This window comes from Leptosomus discolor, chromosome 3 (genome assembly GCF_034619465.1).
Source record: "Leptosomus discolor isolate bLepDis1 chromosome 3, bLepDis1.hap2, whole genome shotgun sequence".
NCBI lineage: Eukaryota > Metazoa > Chordata > Aves > Leptosomiformes > Leptosomidae > Leptosomus > Leptosomus discolor.
The window spans coordinates 3,712,009-3,734,849 of record NC_141393.1 but is presented as its reverse complement, the minus strand read 5'-3'; the positions used below and the strand labels follow the sequence as shown (position 1 = coordinate 3,734,849).

The 22,841-nt window shown below is 55.3% G+C and overlaps 1 protein-coding gene across 1 annotated transcript; it reads right to left on the bottom strand.

The window, feature by feature from the left end:
- Positions 1-1,750: 1,750 nt before the first annotated feature.
- On the bottom strand, positions 1,751-15,476 carry GPR137C (G protein-coupled receptor 137C). Its single transcript, XM_086462102.1, has 7 exons — positions 15,096-15,476; positions 7,484-7,527; positions 6,567-6,795; positions 3,466-3,615; positions 2,802-2,924; positions 2,576-2,691; positions 1,751-1,916 (listed from the first exon to the last, which is right to left on the bottom strand). Exons 1-7 carry the CDS (start codon positions 15,474-15,476, stop codon positions 1,751-1,753), a joined length of 1,209 nt encoding a protein of 402 aa, XP_086318228.1.
- Between the last annotated feature and the right edge of the window lie 7,365 nt (positions 15,477-22,841).

Sequence of the window (22,841 nt, the reverse complement as noted above, 5' to 3'; positions counted from 1 at the left end):
AAGAGTGAAGCAGGTTAGCAGGGACAGGACACAGACCACACAGAGGGACAGGGTGTTCTCGGTGTGACAAGTGACATCTAGCTCAGTACAAGCGAGTGGGTGACCAGGCCAGACTGGTGAGCGCACGGCCAGGGAGGGGAGGCTGGGGCTGCCCCAGTGCACGGGGGTTTCTCTCACACACGGCTGTGGCCACCGAGGCTCCCTCGGGGTCCCTCCGGCACCAGTGTCCCACAGCCAGAGCCGTGCCCCCCCCCCCCCCCCAGGGAGAGGCCTTCAGCGTCAGACTGGGGTTTGACCAGCAGGAGCAGCTCTAGGTGGGTGAAAAGTTCCAGTTTGGGGGGGGGGGGGGGCTGTCACTAGAGGTCAGAGCAGCTGCCCTCCCCGCCCAGGGCCACCCTCCAAGCCTGTGCCCAAAGCTGCTTCGCTCAGCCCCACGTCAAGCTTCGGGACAAGCCAGGAATAACACCCAGCCTCACCTCCAAGAGCCCGAGGGAGCTACAGGCCAGGTCCAACTTGGCTATTTTGGTTCAAGCGAGCCAGAGAAACCTCCCCCCAGACCGCCCCACCCCGCTCAAACCCTGCGCACACCCCTAAGCGCTGCCACCACAGCAGCAGGAGGACCCCAGGCCCCCAGTCCTGCCCCCCCCCGGGGCAGGCAGGGGAGAGCAAGATCTCCGCCGCGCCTGCCCCTTCCCTCCCCAAGCAGCCAGACACCTCCTGCCCTCCGGGGGGCAAGCCCAGGGGTTCACATTCACTTCAGGTTCTCTGCAGTTTAATACTGAGGGGGGGAAAAGTGGAGCCCCACGCTGGGGGGAGGAGGAGGAGGAGGAGGGGGGGGAAGCAGGGCTGTTCCTCTCACCCCCACCAGGGAATGCAGCCCTGGTTTCACCCGCGCTTTGGGCCACGCACGCTCTTGCTGCGCCAGCTCCGAGCTTTCCCTGAAGGCAGCAGCCTAAAAAGTCTTGCCCCCCCCCCCCCCCCTTCCCCTTGACAGCAGCCAGCCCCCTCCCCTCGCCCTGAGCTGATGACACCAGCAGGAGCACTCGATCTCGCCCTCCCAGGCCTCTGCTAGGATATGCTTTGAGCTCAGCTTTGAACCCCCAGTTCAGCCAACCAGGTGAAACTGGGACCAGCAGTCAGAGCAAGACCATCCGAGGCCCCCGAGGCCCCCCCCCAGCCCCGCCGGGTGTGACTATGGCACAGTACCCTTCAACGTCGGCCGCAGGAGGCCCTGCCCGGAACGCGCTCGGGGCAGAACTTCACGCTCCCCAGTGAGTCAGGATGCAGAGTATTTCACGGAACACGTCTTTGCAGGAAGACGGTGCCTCTCCCAGCTATGGATGTGCAATTAAAAGAGTAACTAGAACAGTCTCAGGCCGAGCACAGCCTGAGCAAGATTCGTTCCTTCCACGTGTGCAGATAAAAGTGCAAATACGCATTGGATGTTTCTTTTCTAGTGAGGAAGCTCTGGTGCATTTAGCTGCCAACATCTTGAAGACCAGACCAAGGAAAAAAAAAAAAAAAAAAGCTTCCAGAGAGTTCAGCTTCACTTTGCTACATGGTACCTTAAAGTCACAGTTCTCTTGCTTACTGCCTGCAGCCGTAGGCGCTGTCCTGCTTACAGCTGCAGCAGGTAGTGGAATGTTTGTGTCGATGAGTTAGATGCTTCAGGGAAGAAGGGAAGAGAAAACCAGGTTACAATCCTATACATGAATGCCACTTCTGGGAAGCAAGGGACCTCGCCGCCTCTTCAGTTCTGCGGTGCAGGGTAGGAGCTAGGGTGGTTATTCACCTCCGAGCCGCCCGCGGCAAAGAGCAAGGGGGCACTGTCTGTTCCGCTGAGCTGCGGCCCCACCGCGTAGCTGTCGTTGCCAGCCAGGGACCCGTAGCAGCCAGAGCACTGAGGGGTGGCCAAGCTGGGAGGAGAGACAGAAAAACCAGACACACGGACTCTTAGGGACAAAGAATTCGGCCGTGACCGGTCTCCCGCGCTAGGACAGAGCCCTGCTGCCGGCACCGAGCAGGGTAGGCGAGTCTGCAGGAGCAGGCTGGGACAGGCAGGCACAGCATCTCCAAGGAACCTGGCTTCGAGGAAACAGGTCCAAGGAGAACAGCACCAGGCCCTACCACGCTGGTCAAGAAGACCCTCCGAACCCCTCGCTGAACCCCTGGGCAGCAAGGGAAGGGCAGGGCTGTTGGGTTTCCCCCTGATAGTTTCACTGGGGATACCCGACCATTCTCCCTCACTCCAGGTGTTCCTGCAGAGCTTTGTCCCGGTTGGCTCCCAGGGACAGTGTCCCTCCCAAGACTTCACCACCTCTTCCAGTGGAAAAAACTTCTCTGGAGGTCATTTAAGAGCCCAGGGCCCCCAGAACTGAGGGAGGACCCTAGGAAGGTCAGCCCTTCTGGGCAAGGCCTCCTGTCTGGAGCCACTGCATATTTCTACCTGTGAGCACCCAGGACAGTGTCTTAGACCAATTTTTTTCCCCTAAGAGCAGAAGCCAAGAGCTCTGTTGCTTCCACACAGGGCAGCAAACCAGCAGCTGTGCCTTCAGGTGCCCAGCACAATGCTTACCCTCCTTCTCTGGCCCCAAGCCGTGACAAGTCATCATCGCTGTCATAGCGCCTCGGATTGTCAAAGAAGTAGGCTCTGGAGCTGTAACTGTGACTGTTGACCATCCCTGCTGGAGTCTGATAAAGAGAAAGGAGTTAGGCCCCAAGGAAGCTGTTCCCTGAAGGCCTGTTCCCACCCTCCAGGCACCCTGGGGCTCCTCCAGCTACAGCAGCTCGCTCAGGCCTACCAAGTTCTGGCTGAGTCTCTGAGCCCGGAAGAACAGCACCACGAAGGTCGTTGGCACCAGCTCCCAGAGGAAGAGGACCACGCCAAACACCACGTACTCTTCACTGTTCACTTCCACGTGCACCTGTGGGCAGAAGTTAGACGTTATCTCGGGATAATCCCAGCCATCAGCAGAGCTACACAGCACCCAAAAGCTGAGCACAGCTGAGAACTGGGAATGCAGGTCCCTAAACCAGAGTAGTGACCCTTCCCTGACTGCTGCTGCTGGTTTTAGTGAGCTAGTTCTGTTCAGAGGGCTACCAGGGTAGTGTCAGCTCCCTCCCCACACCAACAGCTCTCCCTGGCGCACAGCCACGCCTGATTAAGCATTGCTTTTCTGCTCTAGTTGACTTGTTCCTCCTCTCCCCCAAAAGGAGAGTTGGCAGGCTACAACTGAAGAGCACAACGGGGAATCCCTTCCGAAGAAGTAGCCAGAGGAAGATTCAGGTTTGCTCCAGTGGAGAGAGCAAGCAGCGCTCTGGAAGGTAGAAAGCCAGCTCGTCTGGGGATTCAGCTACACAGAAACCCCCACGTGGCCCCCTTTCCACCTACACAGGCCCCCATGGGATGGTGGAGTAACTGCCTCCCACTTGGCTAGCTCTGGATTGGGGGTCACAGGCACTTACCTTGTCTGAAAGGTTGTCCCAGCCATAGTTAAAAGGACCAGGAACGTTGTCTGGAGATATGGCCACAGCTACGAGGTTATAGCAAGCCCTTGAGGAATACAGAAGAGCGACCACAGATCCCACAAGAATAGCCTGGCAGACAGATGTTCCCTAAGAAAAAAAAGAAAAAGGAAGAAAAACCAGTTTCAATACAGATTTTCCTACAGATCTGCAATCCCCACCCCCCTCCCCAAACGCATGAGCAGCTGTGCGGGGAAGAATGACCTAGAACATTCCTATGTTGTTGCTAAAATATTCAGAGCTGGTTAAGAGCTTTCCTGGGCGAGGAGTTCGTTGCAGTAGCGGAGCCACACAGCCAGCGTCGCCTGGGAGCAGGGGAGACAGGAGACACAGGAGATTCATTCTCAGGACCTTACCAGTCAGCTTCAAACTGGTGGTCCAGAGAGATGCTAGCCCACCCGCTGCCTTGCTATGGTTAGGCCCACAAGGCCAACCAACAACCATTAAGAAAAATCAACTTGCTGCTTCTACACCCCGATCAGACTCTACAGCGGAGATGTCATTCACTCCGGAGCAGTTTGACACCCCCAACATTGAACACAGCGTTTTTCTTGGAGAGAAGCCCAAATATTTGGGGTGGGCAACTCTGAGAACGGGCGGAAAGCCCCCAGCCCTGCTGTGGGACAAGCCAGGCGTTGCTGTACGCAGGGCAGCATGCTAAAGGGTGGCTAGATGTTGTGGGACCCCTGTCTCCTCCACCTGTCCCGGTGAAGAGCTTTCTCCACAACGTTTCAGAAGCAGAGCTGTCAGAGGGATGGTGACACGAGGAAGGTCACAGTACCTTTCCCAGACAGCTAGCGAGGAGAGGAAGCCGCTTGAAGATCTGCAAGTGTCTCTCTGCTAAATACACCCACGAAGCTTTTGAAGAGCTACTGGTAGCCACCAAGTCAGTCATTGGGCAGACCAACACACCTCAACAGCTGTCTAAGCCCAAAGGCAAGTCAATCTGCTCAGGAAGGTCATCTCATTGACCCGCTCCACATCCAAGCTATGGAGATGCTGGTCCTAGTCGCCTAACTTCAGAGCACTTGCTCAAGGTTGTTTGTCTTGGAAAGAGTCAGCCATGAAAGCGCTGCCAACAGCCAAATCCCTGCGACACCCCCAAAGCACAAGAACACGGCCTGCCCTAGCGCTGTTAGCCCAGCCCTCGGTGTCCAGGCCAGAAGAATGAGAGGCAGAAAGGCTGGTGAAGCAAGTCCCCAACTTCCAGGACCACAGTACAGGATCTGGCTGCAGTCTCCTCCTCCTCTGTCAAACGTTCCCACCTTCGGTGGTGGAGGCCACAGCCTCAGCAGGCCCCTCCAGCCTCCATTGGTTTGAGTCAGCAGGTTCACAGCTAGAGTTCAGGAGGCAGGACGGCCTCTTCGGGCATTGGTGTAACACTTCTGCTCATCCCCACCCTATTTTTGCAGCTCCTCCACCAAACAAAGTCTCAGGGGATGCCTCCAAGGCAGGGAAGGGAGACAGCATTTGAATGCAAGAGGCCTTTACCAGACAGGCTGAGCGTTCAGCCCCAGCACAGGCTTCTCTAGAGCACGTTGTACAGGAGCACAACCCCACAGACACCCTCGGGGACGTCACCAGAGGAAGTTACCGCATTTGTAAACCACTGCTGGGTGAACTTGATAAGTTAATTAGTGTCCAGAGCCAGTCAGAGCTGGATACCTGGCCCAGGCAAGGATGTGAGCAGGTTCTCAGCTGAGTCACAGCTCCTCTGTCTCACTTCAGGTCACCTGGTTGCAACCTGCAGCCTGTGGAGAGCTGTCACAAGAGGCAGGTAGGCAGCCGCTCCCAGCTGCCTATGGCCCACACGCCCTGGATTCTGGGCAGCCACCGGTGCTCTCTGCTCCTGAAGAGGCCCAAACTTCTGCCCAAAGCCTCAGCTTCAACCTTGACAGCAGAGGGCTGGTCACCCTCTCAGCTTGCGCTCTCTAAGAGAAGGGGCAACAGACCACAGCCACTTTGAGCGGTCATGCAGACGGCTAAAGAGCAAGGAGATGCCTACAGCCAACACAAAGCAGGCGTCTGGATCCAGAAGGTCTTTGTAGCAGTGGCTTGTCACCGTCCTCTCCCTGATGGGGGGGACAGAGCCATCCAGGAGCTCCATACTCCAGGCAGCCTCACCCCCGAGCCAGGCATGGCAGGGCTTTAAGCCCATGTAGATTCACCCAGTTGAGGGCACACTGGAAATAAGGTCTTTGCAGGAGGCCACAACCCCACCTTCTGACACCTGGAAAGGGGCAACGCAGAGCACACGAGGTGAGGAGCTGTACTGCTGGGGAGAGACAGTAGCTCACAAGCTTCCCCAAGCCTGGCTACACTCAGGTGCTCTCTAGTTTTTCTCTAGATGTTTCCAGGCTCATCAAGAGGCCTTCTCACCACCCTGGAATCCCCACCTTTGATAGGGGTGTTACGGCTTCCCAGAGGAAGAGGAGGCAGCTCAAAGTGCACACCTCCTGCTACCCTAAGTCAAGACTGCTGGTGGCTCATCCACTTTCCTACCTGCTTGAGAAGAGTTGTGTGTGTTCAGACCCTCAGGCAGGACCTACAGCAACTTCTGCTCCCCTTCCAAGAGGCTCATCTCACCCAGACAGGTGAGCCCTGCCTCTGGCTCGGGCAAGCCAGCAGCTAAAGCTGGACTACTGGGGGGATCCCCTTTGTTATGCATCTGCCAGAGGTAACAATATGCCGCAGATTTTACTGTCCCTAATGACCATATACTGCAGAAACTGCATCTACTGCTCTTGGAGAACCCCCTCTTCCAGTCAAACCCTAAATTATCCTTCTAAATCTGAAAAGCATCAGCAGCTCCTAAGTCTCCAGCTGGGCCAGCAAAGCTGCAGACAACATATTCCCCTAAAACACGCAGGGCACTTCATTCCTACACCAGAAGCAGGAGGGACGAGCCCAAGAGCTGCCACCTCCACACCAGAAGGAGTATTTGAGCAAGAGTAGCTCAGGTGCCACCAGGCCAGCACGGCTCTGAGTAAGCACACACAGATCCATCTGAGGATTGTGCAGTTGACAAGGCGTTTACCCACCTTAGACTCGAGGTAGACGTTGGCTGAAGACATCTTTCCCAGTTTGCACATGCAGCAAGCCAGCGAGATGGCACAGAGGATGAAGAGGCTGTCGTTGACTAGGGCACGGGCAAGGACTGTCCACTTCAGCTGGTTCTCCGGGACCTCACCATGGATTAACATTGCACAAGTTAAGTTCACAACTAAGAAGAGGAGGCTGGTAAATATGGAGCCCAGATACAACAGGACCCTGGAGAGATGGCGGGGGGGAAATCAAAAAAAAAGGAGTTTGTCAGACAATTTTGGGCTCATACTGCACCACCTTCCTGTCTCATCAGGCAAGGGAACCTCCCAGCATGCCCAGGGCTCTGCTTGCTGTGAAGATTCCAGCAAGTTTCAGGGGTTGTATTGACAGCCCAAGCCTGCAGAGTATTTGTTTGAGCTGCTCTCCTAACGCATGAGCCGTGTAAGCAGTCATGAGTTTCAAGACTCATCTTCTGACAGTCAGCTTCTTATCTTGCAGATTTTAAGTGTTGCTCTAGCTCTGCATTAACTTCAGTCAATAAACTATGAGTCATCACAACCACCGCAGCTCCTTTCTTGGAAGCCACTGGAGCTCGTGTTTTCCATCGTGGGCTTCCCTGGAAATGGCTACGAAACACCTGGGCCGCACAAACACAGGTCCCACCTATTGCTCAAGCCTTATCCTGCTGATCTTTTCTGGGGTGGGACAGCTCAGAACGATCTCGAGAGCTTGCCCAGTTTGCTAGCAGCACCGGTACTGGGATGCCGATGGGCGTATGGAGGCATGCAGCGTGCGCTTTAGCATGGGATCAGCTCTGTTCAGTCTTTGGGCTCTGAAGCTCCCGTGCCGAGCGCTGCAGCTCGAGTTCCCCTCAAGCCAGCTTTGAAGGTAACGTTAGAAAAGTATCACTTACTTGTATTTGTTGAATTCAGCTGCACATTTCACTTTGAATATGACCTAGGGGAAAGATTTGCACAGCATTACTGCACATGACCTACAGTTCTCCTCAGTAAAGATGCGCACAATGGGGAGCCAGCATCCAGCTGGACACCTTGGAGGACTCCAGGTTATCCATTAGCACCAAGTCTGGCTGGACTCACTTGAAAAAAAGACTGGTAGTCTTTTTCTTGCAAGAGCCAAGCCCAAATGTAGGTGTCCAACAGGCATAAATATATTTAATAGCCCCTACATGACAAGGACTTTAACACCACACTTCAGGACTTCAAGAACAGCAGGGAGTTTAGCACTCTGTAGTCACAAAGATCATTCAAAAATACATCTACTTTGCCCAGTGTTCTGTGCTGCATCTTTTAGGACCTCAATCATACCTGATTTCCCTGTTGGAGAAGGCTGCTTCAGCTGCTGTGCTTTAGCAAGACAAATAGCTGATCTAAACCAGCCCTCTGGTATTGGATTATGGACCTGCAGGCTGCAACAAGCATCGGGAGCTCACAGCTCCTCCACCCTGAAGATGTTTGCAGGCCAAATACACCTGAAAAGTAACTCTGAGGTGGCAGGAAGTCCTCCAGAGGTGGAAGGCCCAGCCTGCCGAGTCGCATGGCACCTGTATTAGAAGACAGTCAGTTATTTGCAGATGATTTCATCCTTCAAAGCAACACATGCTCCGTCCTAGAGCAGATCTGAGTTCTGTGAATCTCCTCACCACACAAGGGACACACAGACATTAGGAGACTCCAGTTGAAAGTTGCACAAGAAGGACCGGTGCATCAAAGCAAAGGCTCACAGGCCTCTCCTCAGAGCGCAGGGGACTGACCCATGCCCACACCCCCAGCCATTGGGGTTCGGAAGGCTGGAGGAGAACCATCAGCTCATACCCAGGCAGCCCTACAGCACTCCTTCCAACACAGCAGATAAGCTTCCGTGTCTCTCTGGGCTGGGAAGTGGCTCCTGCCAAACCCTGCAGTGGCAGGACTTCCAACCTACGGAAGTTTGGACAATTTAGGAAGGTGCAGACACGCTCCCAAGTCACAGCTCCGATGGGAGCGCAGCAGTCCTGCTGCAAGGGGATGGGTGCTCACACAGGGTCAGGACAAGCAGCAGGGAAGCAGCACGCTGGCAGAGCCACACGGACCTCGCTTGTCACCGGTGGAGCACAGCCACGGCAGGAACTGGGGTTTTGTCCTGTGAAAAACGCAGATCCTGGTGCAAGACTCCACCAGGAAGGATCCCAGAGCTGAGGTCACATTCAACTTCAAACAAAGCTCATGTCCTGACTTTGAAGGAACTGGGGAAGGAGGAGAAAGCCATCCAGGCAGACCCAGCAGGCAAGTACTTGTGGGGTCATCTGCACAAGCCCACTGGGAGATCACCACGCAGGCGGGGAGGTCTAGTTTCACCACTGCCACAAGCAGTCCTCCCTGTCAGCTTCCAGACTGTGGCTGCAGCAAAGGATCACTCATCTCTCACGAGGCACCTTTAGTCAGCTTTTTTTTTCTTCTCTGATGGGATTTCTTGGCTCCTGCCTTCCAGTCAGCACCGAGGTAGCAGTGGCATTCTGAAGCTTCTGAAATCAGGCTCTTGCCAACAGGATTTCCCGAGACATTTCAGGATCTGAGGGTTGTCTGATCCATTATAGGATTTTTAAGCATTTGAAAGCTCTCCTACAGGGCATCGGACAGGTTCAGCAACCCTGTTCTGAGGGACAGTTCCACTGTCTGGCTCCACTCCCCCAGTCTGAAGGAGGATGAACTCAAGCACTTAGTGGGGGACACGACACAGCACTTCAGCAGAGGGAGGTATCCAGCCCCCATGGCTGAGGAGCCCAGTACTACAAGCAGACTCTGAAGCCCTCTACCCTGTTGTCCCAGCCTCTATCAGCCCAGAGAAGTAGAGAAGTGTGGCAAAATCCGCTCTGAGCCCCAAAGCTCACTCGAGTTACAGGAAACCTGGGCTTTGAAAGGAACACGTGTGACTTTAAAACAGAAAAATCCCTGAATCCTCCTCTGTCCTTGGTTTGCCACATTTAAGCACTTTGGGAGTGTCAAAACAGACACCAAGGACATCCAGCTGGGAAGCCCGTGGGTTCAGCACCTGTGTTCACACGACATTGAAATCCATTTGAGGTATTTGTACTTCTGCTCGGACTCCCAGAAGAGCAGTCTGTAACTGCAGCCCCCAAACAGCAGCACAAACAGACTCCCCGGCTTCTATTCCAGCTGATCACCCCAGGTGAGAGCAGCCCCTCAGCCAAGCAGGGAAATAAATGCCCCTGGCTAACAGAAAGAAGATGCTGGCTTCTGCAGCAGCCCTGTGCGAGGCAGTCTCCCAAGACCCTCCCCTACAGCCCTGAGGCCGAAGGCACCCAAAGCTGGCTCAGGGTTAAGAGTGCAATGGCAACCTGAGACTCATGCTTGGACTGCTGCCACGAAAAGCAGAGGGACACCAAGGCACCAGCCTTACACTTTTGCTAGCCCCCAGCTATTTAGTCCTCTGACTTCACGAAGAGAACAGGCATCCCTCAGTTCACAGTGTTTTTAGTTATTAAGATATGATCACTCATCTGAAGGTTGTTTTTTCTTCACAGGGCCGGGTCAGTAGGTGACACCAGTACTGTTCACAATGCATCTTTGGGTTCTTATCCTTGAGACAATCTCACAAGGCTTTCAGTGCTGGACAAGCTCTGGTGCTTTCAAAGCCCAAGGACAGCTGACATAAGAGGGTTCTGCTGTGAAGAAGCCCGTGCAGATTGCTCAGGAGTAATCCTATTCTTCATAAAAATAGGAAATACAGTCCCCTGCCCTCAAACAGGAGCATGATGCCAAGTTGCTACCGGCAGCCCTTGCAAACTGAACAGTTCCTGCAGTTCCCGGTGACACCAGCCCCAGGAGGCACGCAGTTGCCTGCTGAAAACAAGGAACAGAGGTCTCTGCTAGCTAGGTCTCTCCGCTCCACAGCAGCAGGAGTGAACATTTACTCCTGAGCAAGCCTTTTTCTAACAGGCAATGCTCAGTTGTCTTTCTGGAGCCACAAGTCCTTTGAGCACATCAGCCACAGGCTTGGCAAGAAGGTGAGACCAAGAAAAGCAACAGCCCTCAAAGTCCCCCAAGATGCTGGAGGCTTTTGTTTTTGTGATGACCGGACATACTTCACAGAAGTGAAGACCTTGCTCACACCACCGAGCCCAGAAAGCGAACTTGCTCAGGGTGTGTTCTCAGAGCATCGTTCAAGAGCCACACTCATCCTCAGAAGGTGTACTGAAGGTGTCACAGCTGCTAAGAGACAACAGATGACAGACACCAGATCCCACAGATGGCTCCAAGGACCACTTTCAGTACTTGTACAAGTACTTGACCTTGGCCCCAACACTGAGCCTCAGACAGCACTTCAGCTTGGTTTTGGTACAGCCATTCACAACAGATCTGAAAGATCCAGAAACTTGTCCATTCACAACAGATCTGAAAGATCCAGGAGAGCCAGAAACTTGTCCTTGTCTGTTTGATGGAACCAAAGTCCCTTTTGCTCCATAAAGCGGGGTCTTAAGATACAAGACATAACCACGTCCTGCCTCGACACGAACACAGCCCTCTCAGTCGCAAGTGCATCCGCAGACAGATTCCTTTTCTCACCACAGTCATTCAGCAGCGAGTATCAGAGCAGAGCACTGACTATTTTGGGACTACACCCCATAACAAGTGTTCAAGCCCACCCCCACCCCTCAGGAAAAGTTGGAACTATCTGCGAGGAGGATCTCTCACCATCCCCACTAATACTGAGGTCATCCTATGCCATCATGAACACAGGGCACAGCTTGCATGTACCTTGATTTCCTAGAATAGCTGGTGGCTGGCATTGCCACCTGCTCATTTGGGAACTATGGGAATCATCAGCGATGGGATGGAGCAGTTTTGAGTTTAAGTGACCCCTTACCAGCTGTCCCTCTGAGGCAGAGGGCACATGCTAGGTGTCTGCTAGACAAGGAAGCTGGAAGAGCGCAAGAATGGACGGAGGCTTTTCCAGTTTTCCTTCTGAGAGAGCAGGAAGAGACAGGACAGCAAGGACAAACAGCTCCCAGGCTGGATGCTCTTTCCATGCACGCCTGCTCCAGTGCAATTAGAGCAGCAAGGGCTGAAAGAGGCTGATGTCATCTTGTCAGATGGAGCACTTAAAGAAACCCAGACAGGTTAAGGGTTACGGCCACGCCAGTCTGGCAGAGCAGCCTGGCAGAGCCTCCCCGCTCCAGCAGAAGGCCTTACTCATGGTTGCACGTGGTTGCCGACTCCCAAGTGAGACAAGGATGCCAAGTGCTCAAGAAGGTCTTTGAAAGGGTCAAGATGGAAGGGGTTGTGGCTACATTTTCATGTACTGTGCTCCTGACCATGACCTGGGGGGAAAAAAAAAGCAGGAGCTGGCAGACTCTTGGGAAAGGTAGCATTACTCAAGCAGATGCCTAGCTGGCAGCAGAGGAGCTCTTCCAAAAGCAAGGCAGAGAAGCAGCCCCGGGTGGATATCTGAGCCATGGTTCTGCCAGATTGGGAGTGGATCTGAGGAATTTTGACCTGATGTACTGTGAACTCCAGCTTTCCCAAAAAGGAACTCATTCTGTTACAAGCTGAACAGAGGGGAAGAGATGCTCCCAAGCAAGAGGCTTTACAGCTTTTGATGTTCCAGGTGGAAATAAGGCAGTGATAAAGAAACTGTCACCACTAAATAAGCATTTTGCCAGGCCTCCACAATCTCTCAGGAATCTCAGGGGCCAGGAGGGGCTGGGAAGAGGACAGCCTCTCCCCACAGAAAGGGGGAACACACCAGGCAGTTTCACAAGTTTGAATTTCAGCCCCAGAACAGCCTGGAGTACAAACTAACACTAGCTCTCCATGGGTATTTGTTGTTCCCTGCAGCTTTTCCCCCCCACCCAGCACCATTTCATCCTCAGCTTGTACATAGCCTGAGGAGCTCCATAAATCAAGCAAGATTAGGTCAAACAACAGCACAGGCCACATTTTCTTCCACTGCTTAGACCTCCAGCATCTCCACAAAGGAGGCACTGTGCACAGAGACAATCAGCCAGGCCTTCAGCACAGAAGCAGCCTATGCTTTTATCTGAGGACATACCAGACCAGGATGATGCCCCCAGAGCAGCAGAAGCCCAATGCCCTTCTACAGGTTACTGTCAACCAGCCCTTAAGAACTGGGAAGGGATGGACCCTCCACAGCAGGTTCTGCTTGGAGTCACACTCCAACTTCAGCTCAACTGCTGTGGTTCTACCATCGCTTCTCTCCTTCCTCCAGGTTTAATCACACCCTAGGCCCCCTTAACACAACTCCTCCCGGGCTCTAGGAGAAGCACTGAACACAGCCAAGCCAGACATGTCTCAGCTACCTACCAGCACATGGCACCCTTCTGTCTAGAGAAGGATGGGCTAGTTTTATCAGCCTGTTGCCCCAGCAGATGAGGCCAAACATCACTACCCAGCATCATTTCCTCTGTTAAAATGGAAGCCAGAAAAAACACCCAAGGCTTTCGGTCCATCTAGCTGCCCTCCTTCTCCCCATCTCTGCAGCTACCGTCCACCACTGTGAGATCACCCACAAAGACCACAAAGCAGCAAACACCCATTCTGCTTGCGACAGCCAGCGCCAGACCCTCGCTGTAACTAAGCCTGCACACCCATTTTAATAAGTCATTTTATCCTTCCCCACTCTAGGTTCTGAGCTCTTATTTCCTCAGACAGGATTTCCCTTGGCTCCAAGTCTTCAAGGAGAAAGAAACAGAGTATATTCAGCCAGAGTCCACTGAGAAGCAGATAGCATGGGAGAAAGGGAAGCCTAAGAACCTATTTGAATCTACTTTGCTGTTCTTTAAAGGAGCCTTTTAACAAGCCTGCAAAGAGGCAAATCTCCTGTCAAGTCCAGTGACTTAGAGGAAAACAGAAATCCAGCCACTTCGTGGTACCAGAACCTGGGATCCCCTCCTCAGCTTGCCTTTCAAGGGACACACAAACACCTACTGGTTGGAGCAATTGGGAGGTCAGGCTCCCTTTAACAGACAAGATGGATTATGCACACTATGCACCATTTGTTATTTTGCTGCCACTCGATCGACAGCACATCCAACACCAACAGCTTTTTTACCCCAGCTCCTAGGTGTTTGTGTCAGGAGGGAGAGAACCAAAACAGCTGATCAACCCAATTGCTCCAAGTCTCACATTATCATGTGAATGTTGATGTCCTCGGGAAAATGAAATCATAACTCCCATCGGTGACACATCGGAGCGATGGAGCGATTTCGCTGTGTGTTAGCGATTCCTTTGTGAGGCTGGCGAACAGCTGAGAGCTGCAGAGCAAAGAATCTGAACAACAACAACAAAGCTGGAAGGAAAGTGCTGCCTATTTATGAAACAAGTCACCAAACTGGAAGGCAGGCGAGCAAAGGGCTGCACATGAGAAACTGGAGCAGAAACAAAATATGCAGAGAGAGGGAGGGGAGAGCCAAGGCTTTAAAAGATAAAGTAGAAGGACTAGAGAAAGCAGGATTAAAAAAAAAATAATCACAAAACAAGTGAGGGGAAACCCAGAAAAGAAGGACTACAGCTCAGCAACAATAACAAGCAGCTCCGCACTGTCCCAGGAGCGATCATTGTGCTGGGAAGGGGCCCACCTCTCCAGCCCCAGGCTGTTGTCTGGGGAGGCAGAGGGATCTCAAGGTTTTGTTGGTTTTTTGGGGTTGTGTTTTTTTTTGTCTGACAGCGAGCTGCAGAACAACAAGCTCAGTTCACAGCGGAGCGGAGAGATGGAGAGAAGGAGGGAGCGCAGCAACAATAGCAGAAGAGGCTCTAGCTGGTGACGTAATGGTTGGCATCACTCCAGGCCAGAGCAGCCCCTGCTGCTGCCACTTTCTGGTCCCCTTTAGAGAAGGGGAATCAATTAAAAAAGGATGCTGAACAGTCCCCCAAGAGACCCCCCCCATGGCGCTGCCACCCCTCACAGGGTTGCAAAAGGGGGAAGCCCCACCGGGGAGCAAGGCACATCTCTGCACACACAACCTCCCCCCTCAAACCCCAGATTCAGGGCATGTGCCCGTCTTCCCCCCCCCCCCCCCGCCCCCCTTCATGCCACCCTACGGGGTTTGCATTCAAAGCACCCCCACCACCCCGACGCTAGGATTCAGGGCACACTTTTGGCTCATCCCACCCCCCCCCCCCCCCCCCCAAGCCTGGATTCAGGGTATAATCCCTGTGTCTCCCCCCCCCCCCCCAAGCCTGGATTCAGAGCATAATCCCTGCGTCTCCCCAACTTGCCCCAAAGCCTACCTGGAGGGCAGACCTCTCAGGACCCTCTCCCACCGAGCCTGGCCGGGGCACACTTCCACAACCACACCACACCCCCCCCACACACCCCCCCAAAGCCTTGGCTTCAGGGCATACCTCTATGCACCTCCAAGTTTTTTTGGGGGGGGACTGAAGAGAAGCCTTTAATCCCGGCGTCCTGCAGGGTAGGGGCTTGCCGTGCCCCCCCCCTCTTAAAAAAAAAACAACAATAAAAGAAAAAAAAAACCCAAAACTTACCTCAGCGAAATAGAGGTTGAGGAGGCAGAGGCTGGAGAAGAGGAGGCAGCCGGGCAGGCAGTAGAGGAGCCAGTGGGCAAAGGGCTGCTGGAGGCGGAGGGCCTGCAGAGAGTTCTGCAGGTAGAAGGAGAAGAGGGTGGTCCTGAGGGCTGCCCAGAGGAGGCAGAGGAAGAGGCAGAGCGTATGGTAGCTCAGCCGCCGCTCCCGGTAGTAGAGGAGCAGCCAAAGCTGCAGGTAGGCGAAGAGGAAAAGGGCGGCGTAAAGCGCCGTGTGGAGCACGGTCAGCCCCAGCTCCACCGCGTAGGGCACGGCGGCGGCCCCCTCAGCCAGGGCCGCCCCCTCAGCGAGGGCCGCCGCCGCCGCCGCCGTCGTCGTGCTCATGGGGCAGCGGGGAGGCAACGGCCCGCCAACGGTCGCCGCGCGCGGCCGCCCCTCCCTCCCCTCAGCCCCGGCTGGACACCCCCATGCAACAAAGGGGAGCCCCCCGCCGCCGCCTCCTCCTCCTCCTCTCGCACGCCCGCCCTCCTGGCTGCGCCGCCCGCCCGCCCGCCGCCAAACAACTCTCTGCCGGGGACAATCAGCTGAGCCCGATTATTTGAGGCGCTCGCTCCTGACAGCGCGCGCTCCCTATTGGCTCCCCGCCGGCCCGCCCCCACCTCGCCCATTCGCCTCGCCGAGTGGCCGCCGCCGCTTGTCACTCACGGGCCACCCCCGCTCCCTCGCCACTTTGCTTCTTGGGTTGACGCCGCCGCCCGTTCGCCTTCCCTGCTCTCTTTCCCCTTCCCCGCCTACCCGTGGGGAGCGGCGGTGGGGGAAGGCGCCGCCCCCTTCCCGCCCTCCCGCCCCTCGCGCCCGCCCCGGGGGCCGGGTCTACGCGCCGCGGGGCGCGCGCGCGCGGCTGCAGGCGGGGGTGCGCGGTGAAACGGGGGAGGCGCTGGAACGGGGGGGGGCGCTGGAACGGGGGGGGGCGCTGCAACGGGGGGGGGCGCTGCAGCAGGGGGTGCGCTGCAACGGGGGGGGCGCTGTAGTGGGGGTGCGCTCTGCAATGGGGTGTGCGCGCTGTAGTGGGGGTGCGCGCTGCAGGGGGGGTGCACGCTGCGACGGGGGGGGCGCGCTGTAGTGGGGGGGTGCACGCTGCGACGGGGGGGCGCGCTGTAGTGGGGGGGCGCGCTGTAGTGGGTGCACGCTGCAACAGGGGGTGCGCGCTGTAGTGGGGCTGCACGCTGCAGGGGGGGTGCACGCTGCAACGGGGATGCGCGCTGTAGTGGGGGTGCACGCTGCAACGGGGGGGCGCTGTAGTGGGGGTGCGCGCTGCAGGGGGGGTGCATGCTGCAACGGGGGGTGCGCGCTGTAGTGGGGCTGCACGCTGCAGGGGGGGGGTGCACGCTGCGACGGCGGGTGCGCGCTGCAGGGGGGATGCGCGCTGTAGCGGGGGTGCACGCTGCGACGGGGGGTGCGCGCTGTAGTGGGGGCGTACGCTGCAACGGCAGCTCCACAGGCGACCCCGGGGAGCCCCGAGCGGCTCTGGGGGTCTCCGCAGCAATAGGGGCAGGGGGCCCTCCGCCTTGCGGGGGGGGTGTCGGTGCGCTGTAGCTCCGCGGGGAGGTCGGGGGGGGGTGGTGTCCCTGGAGCTGATGGGATGGTGGGATTTGGGCAGCCCCAGCAGTGGGTGTGCGGGAGGCAGCCCCGCTGCGGGGGGTGCAGGTTGGGTCTCTGGTGTGGGGGTAAGGGTGGCTCAGAGCCCGTCTGTTCCACATGGGCAGCGGTCCCGGTGGCTGTGGGGGGAGCTCAGGGGGCGTAACGATCAGGTGGGGGGTTGAGAGACCCCCACCCTCCTACCAAGAGCTCTTGGTTCGGGTCTCCGAGATCCCACCGGACCGGCACGGCACCGCCAGCTTTATTTTTGGCATCCTCCAGCCAGGCCACCGACCTCAGGGGACCGCTGGGGCCAAGGAGGGAACCCCGATGTGATGTTCTCCTAGCAGCCGCGGTGGAGGGACGAGGACTTCAGCTCAGGACACCCAGGTAGGTGACATCCCTAAGCCATCTCGGTGTTGGCCATCCTCCCAGCGCCAGCTGCTTTCCGAGGACTTTGGGGGACAGCCTAAATGGGGGCAGGGGCACGCTGGGCTGTCTGCGGTGCACGGGGCATCGAAGCGCTCCTCTCCCAAGCGTGGGCAGAGGGAAAGGGGGGCAGCCACCTCCTGCCACCTTGGCCGGCGAGCGAGGCCCAGTTGGGCTACTGGGTGCTGGGAAAGTGGGACCTGGAAGTGAAAACGAAAGTGAAACTCTCCGGGAAGTGGCAGGAGATGGGGGAGAGCGGGAGCATCGCTGCCAAAACCAAGCAGCGAGGTGAAGCGCGCGCTGTGGGCAGCAAACTGGGAGGCGCTTTGGCATCGATGTGTTGCCCACCTCTGCTGCTGACCCTCGAGAAGGACCCCCCTGTGCTGCAAAACGCTGCAAAACGCTCCTCACTGCACCCTCGTCCCCCGTAGCTCGCGTTTGCGCTGAAAATCAGGCCCGTTGCAGGGGGTCAGAGGCTGGGGGGGGAGAGGCGGCGGCGTGGCGAGGAGCTCCGTTATCATCCGACGTGGCGTGCCAGATGCGCCGCCGGGTCTCGTGAGCTGGATTTGTGCCGGGGACTTGATTACGCAGCCATCTGCAACGTCCTTAGAAACACTGCTGGTTGAAAAGGGCCGCCTGCCTCCGCACAAAAGGCCCGGCAACGCTCTGGCTTGCGTGGATAAAGGCAGGATAAACACCTCTGCGGTTTCTGGTTGGAAGCAGTGCACCCGTCTGCTGTGGGTCCCGGTGTCGCAGCCTGACTGGGAAGCTTGCTGGGGCGTCCAACACGGGTGGAAACATCTTCCCGCAGCTGTAGGGTCACTGAAGCTGAGAAAACTCAATAACAACTCGGTGTTATCCAGCAGGGATTCTTTATTGCGGCGCCGGGCAGCACGGGGGAGAGCTCCTTCCATCCGCCCAAGCGTCAGGATTCTTGCCTTATATTTACAGCTTTCATCTTTATTCATTACCTTTCTAAGAAAAGGTTGGGTTATTCTAATTATTTCCAGGAATTCATTAACATAAGTTCCTCCCATAGTCCCGCCTCAGTCCGCCCAAGTTACACCCCCATCGGGGGTCCTTGGTGGTCGTTGGGGATGAAGGTTCGAGTCTTCCTCAGGGTTGAACTTTTGAACTTGTCCTGTGGCGCATGCCCTGTACCATCCTGGGGCTTTTCCAAACTGCAGGACCAGCTCTTGCTCGCTGCCCTCCCTATCTGTCCTGCTTAGTGTTTTGTGTTCCTTGAGCCCCACAGTCTGAGTGGAGGATTCCACCGGGTGTCCTTCGCTGGGCGGATTTTGCTTCATTCTTATCTTTAACGTGTTAGTTAGTCAGCAATGGATCTATGTGTAAGGGTTAGTACAAATCGGCCTCCCTCCCTATCTCTAAAGGCTGGTCAGCAGCACTTTTCTAAAAGCCAGTTTTCTAAAAGCCAGTTTTCTAAAAGCCAGTTTTCTAAAAGCCCGTTAGCCATTCTTTGTTACATCTCGGCCGTGGCAGCACATGGCGCGGGGACACGGCTGCAGGGGCCTCGCAGCTGCAGGTTGCAACCGCTGCCTCCTCCGCAGGCTGCTGGGGAGGGAAGAAGGGCCACCAAGTATTTCAGACTGATGGTTGCAGGCCCGTCCTGGGGCGGTGGAGAACAATCTCAACGCTCCAAACGCTGGGGAACTGCAGCTTTTTTTGACTTTGATTCAAGTCAACCGGGTCAAAGAACTTGGAAAAATTGCAAGGAGCTGGGTTGAGCTCTGTTCTGGTGAAACTGGGTAGCGATAATTAACCGGACTTGTCTGCTGCTTCGGCGAAGGCTGGTGCTGGCCACTTGTTCAAGGATCAGCAGGGAAGGGGAGAGTGTAGTGAAAAATATGCAAAATAATGCAATATCTGGTGAGGAAGTGAGGTTATTGCCGAGCAGCCGCAGGGTTCTGTAAAACTGACACGTAACCTCACCCAGGAAAAAAAGGACTTAAATATTGCTTGACATAAGTAATCTTTTAGCAGTTGTCAGCAGTACATGTCAACAGTTGTCAGGCGTGTGACTTGGGGCTGCGTGGGATTCTGATGAATTAAAAAACCTGCAGGACGAACCTCGCCCCCCTCTCCCAGGCAGGGAAGTGGCCGCAGGGTGACAGTTTCACGTAGTGGGTTGTCACCCGTGAGTCAGCGCCATCCAGATAGGCTTCAGTGGGATCCCAGGGATGCTTTCTTGGGCCCTGAAGAGCCAATTTATCATCCCTTCAGGGGAAATTTGCAGACCAGCTGTTGGGAGAGCTTGCATCTTCGGACAAGCTGGTTGCAAGCAGGTTGGATGTGTTTGGGAAGGGCTGGCTGATCAGGCAGTGATGTGTGTGGCTGGAGGGATTCGCGTGGATCCACAGAGCAAAAGGTTGGAACGGAGAGCTTTTCAGGGAGTTTTTCTGGATCCCCTAAGGAAGACCTGTGTATATGGTCCGAAGTGCAAGAAAAGCAGGCAGCGTTACGCTCTCTCTTGCATTTTTCCGGCAGCAGCAGGTATATTTGTGCTGGGACATCCAGCCATGCCGGGGAGAGTGCTTCAGCCTGTTTAGCCTCCTGTGGCTAAGTCAGCCCCGTGTGGAATTGGGGTCTGTTACGCTTCCCCTCTGCCAGCAAATTTGGGAGGGCAGCACGCTGGTTAACTGCTGCCAGAAGGGCAGGAAAGGCAGGTGAGCACGCTGCCAAAAAATTGTACCAGCTGGATGCGGGGGGAATGTCCTGCTGCGAGGAAAGGCCTGATCTGTGTCGCTCATCGATGGAGAGGCCGAAGGGACTCCATTTAGGAGCATCCTAAATGCTCCTGGTTTAGGAGCGTCTACCCAGGGAGTTGAAACTTGCCGACCGAGGGCTCTGCAGGCTGGAAGATATGGATACAAGGAGATAAAACGAAGGGAAAGCAGCAGTGTAACGTCTTTGGACCAGACATAAAGTGTAGGGGTTTTTTGCAAGAAGGTAATTGATCACCAGGAGGAAAATACCCTGCTGAGGGGTGTGGGAGGTTTTACATCACCGACATTGAAGTCCAGGTTGATGGTGTTTCTCCTGAGTTCAGGGAGGCCCATGGATGATGAGATGATACCTGTGCAGTCCATGATTGCAGTAGGACAGTGGTTCTTCCTTGTCTTGTGAGTCTTAAAAACCAGCCCACATCACCTTCCGTTGCATGAACTGTGCTGCAGCTTCCTCAGGAATAAATATTGGCAAAGCTGCGAGGCGAGGCGTCAGGGCAAGCAGCTGGGATCACAGGGGTGATGTGGGGATCCCAGCCCGTGGCTACCGCAGCAGGATTCCCAAGCAAAACCCGTGTGGCACAAGCAATTTATGCCAACGCGAGAGTTTGTGCCGGGGGTCTCTGGTGTCTTTCGTTTCATTTTAGGCCATTTACAGTGGCCTTAACTGCCTTGCCTGGCTCTGTCTTGGAGGTATGGCAATGAAAGCGTGCACCAGGTCTTGCATACCATCTATGCTGTGCTAGGCTGCCCGCTGGTCTGTGGGCTGAAGGGTTTCCCAGCAGGGACACAGAGCTGGTTCACACATCCCTGCTGTTTTCGCGCATCTCTGGTAATCCTGCGAGTGGCTGCGGTACAGGGTTCTGGCTGTTTCCAGCCCCGTGGTGTTAATTTTCCATTGATGGAAAAGAGGTGACAGAGGAAATGACCTAAAAGCTGAATATTCGGGTCTGGATTGATGGGGCACAGAGGGAAGCTGTAATGAGGAGGTGAGAGGACGTGAGTAGGGAAGGGATGAGCACATATTTTTGCTTGAAGGGCGAGAAAAGCACGGGGAGGAGCGGGGTGGAGGGTGGTGGGACGAAGTGAGGGGGCACGGGGAGGAGCTGGGGCATGGGACAGAGCGAGGGGTCGTGGTGGGGCAGACGGGGCTGACTTTGGGAGAGGTGCATGGCGAAGAATCCAGCGATGTGGAGAGGGCAGAAGGTGGATGCTAGATAAACTACGAGAGCCAGAGGAGACACGAAGAGAGATTGGGGCTGGGTAGAGGCTGGAGGGGTGTTTTAAACTGCTGCCACCCTCCTCCAGGTATAATGCCGTGAAGTCTTTGAGTCATTGGAGGCTCCTCCTCTTGCCTCCTGGCAGTAAGCTCTCCCATTTGACCTGGGCTCGTTCCCACATGCCAGGATTGAGTTTATTTTTCCATCCCACTGTAGCCAAGTTTGTCGTTTAATAAACATCACCCCCCGCCACCCCGATCTTTGTCCCCTCTGTAAGCCAGAGGAGCAGATGGGAAGGCAAAGAACCAGAAATACCTGTCACTTCCCAAAGCTGGAAAGGAGAGAACTGGAGATTTTCAGACAGAAAGAAAAAAAAAATCCATGCCTTTCCCAGCTCTCTTAGTTCCTTTGTGCCGTTCAGGCCTGATCCAAACACCTCACCTACGTGCGAGGGAGCCTGGGAAGGTTGAGCATGGCTGGCTGTCACTAACTCGGTGCTGTTGGAGAAAGGCAAGAGGGACTTTGCCTGCTTGTTTTTGAGCGTTTGAGTTTGGGTCCATCACAGAGCAGCGATAGTAAGCTGACAGCGTCTGACAGGGTGTTGGAGGGAATGGCAGCCCGTGGACACAGGGGCATTTGTTAAGGAAAACAGCTGCAGCTCACGATGCAAAGCAAACAGCTTCTGCGTGGCTTCAATTCCAGCTTTGTCCCTTTGTGGACCAGGGACCAGCCATGCGCCAGCACACTCAGCAGCCAAGACCAGTACTGAGCAGGCTGCGAAGGAACCTGGTGTTAAACTGGGGAATGAAGTGGGAAGAAGGTGTTTGCTCATCCTGTAGTGGTTGTCCACATGAAGCTGTCCTGAGCCCCTTCATCTGAGCAAGAAGAGTTGAATAGCTGCAGCGGGGCGGCCCGGGGAGGGCTGCTGGTGAGCCCTGGCTGCACGCTTTGCTCTGTTCTCTGAAGCACCTCACAAATTTCCTTGGCTCCTCTCCTAACCAGCTCCATGTGGAGACCTGGTGTGGCAGGGAGGCTCCTGGGACTGTCCTACAGCCTGGTGTATCTCATGGGTTTTACTCCTGTGTCGCCGATGTCAGAACACCGTGAGGCTGGACCGAGCGAGCCGGAGGAGTTTGCACAAACCCCTCTCCCATTTGGTGTAGCTGAAACCATCAGGACCATGGGGAGATGGGGCAGGCACTGGGGGAGGGCTCCTGATCCTCCCCCCGTCATTTTGACATGATCAGAAGTGAGCAATATGGCCCGTCCCTTTGTGAACACCTCTTTCAGTGGCACATACACTGCTAGTGGCATCCTCAAAGCTTTTTAACAAGAATTGAGACAGTTTGGGTGGGTGTTTTTATACGATGCTGACGGTGTTTTCTGCCTGTACATGTAGTTTCTGTTTGACTCAAAAAAAAAAAAATAAAAGGAGGGAAGAAAAACAGCCCTAAACTGAAAGCACTGAGGGTCCGTGCACTTGCAGATACCACGCAGAGGGAAGAGGATGGCCTTTGCTCTCATCTTTACAGTTGTCTGAATCACTGGGTGTTCTGGTGACTAATTCAGCTGTTAGTGTCACATCTGGAAATTACAGTCATGCCCTACCTACCTGAACAGAAGACACTCCTACATATGTTTGCATATATATATATATATTATATATATGTGTGGTTTTGATATTTTTCCCCCTCAGTTGTGACTCTCCCGTGCCCATA

What these genes read in the sequence shown, in the direction of transcription:
- GPR137C (XM_086462102.1), bottom strand. Translation starts at nt 15,476, where the DNA reads ATGAGCACGACGACGGCGGCGGCGGCGGCGGCCCTCGCTGAGGGGGCG. An exon ending in TCAACCTCTATTTCGCTGAG is followed by an intron (nt 7,528 to 15,095) that starts GTAAGTTTTGGG and finishes TCTTTCCCCTAG; the next exon opens with GTCATATTCAAAGTGAAATG. An exon ending in GGGACAACCTTTCAGACAAG is followed by an intron (nt 2,925 to 3,465) that starts GTAAGTGCCTGT and finishes TTCTGCCCACAG; the next exon opens with GTGCACGTGGAAGTGAACAG.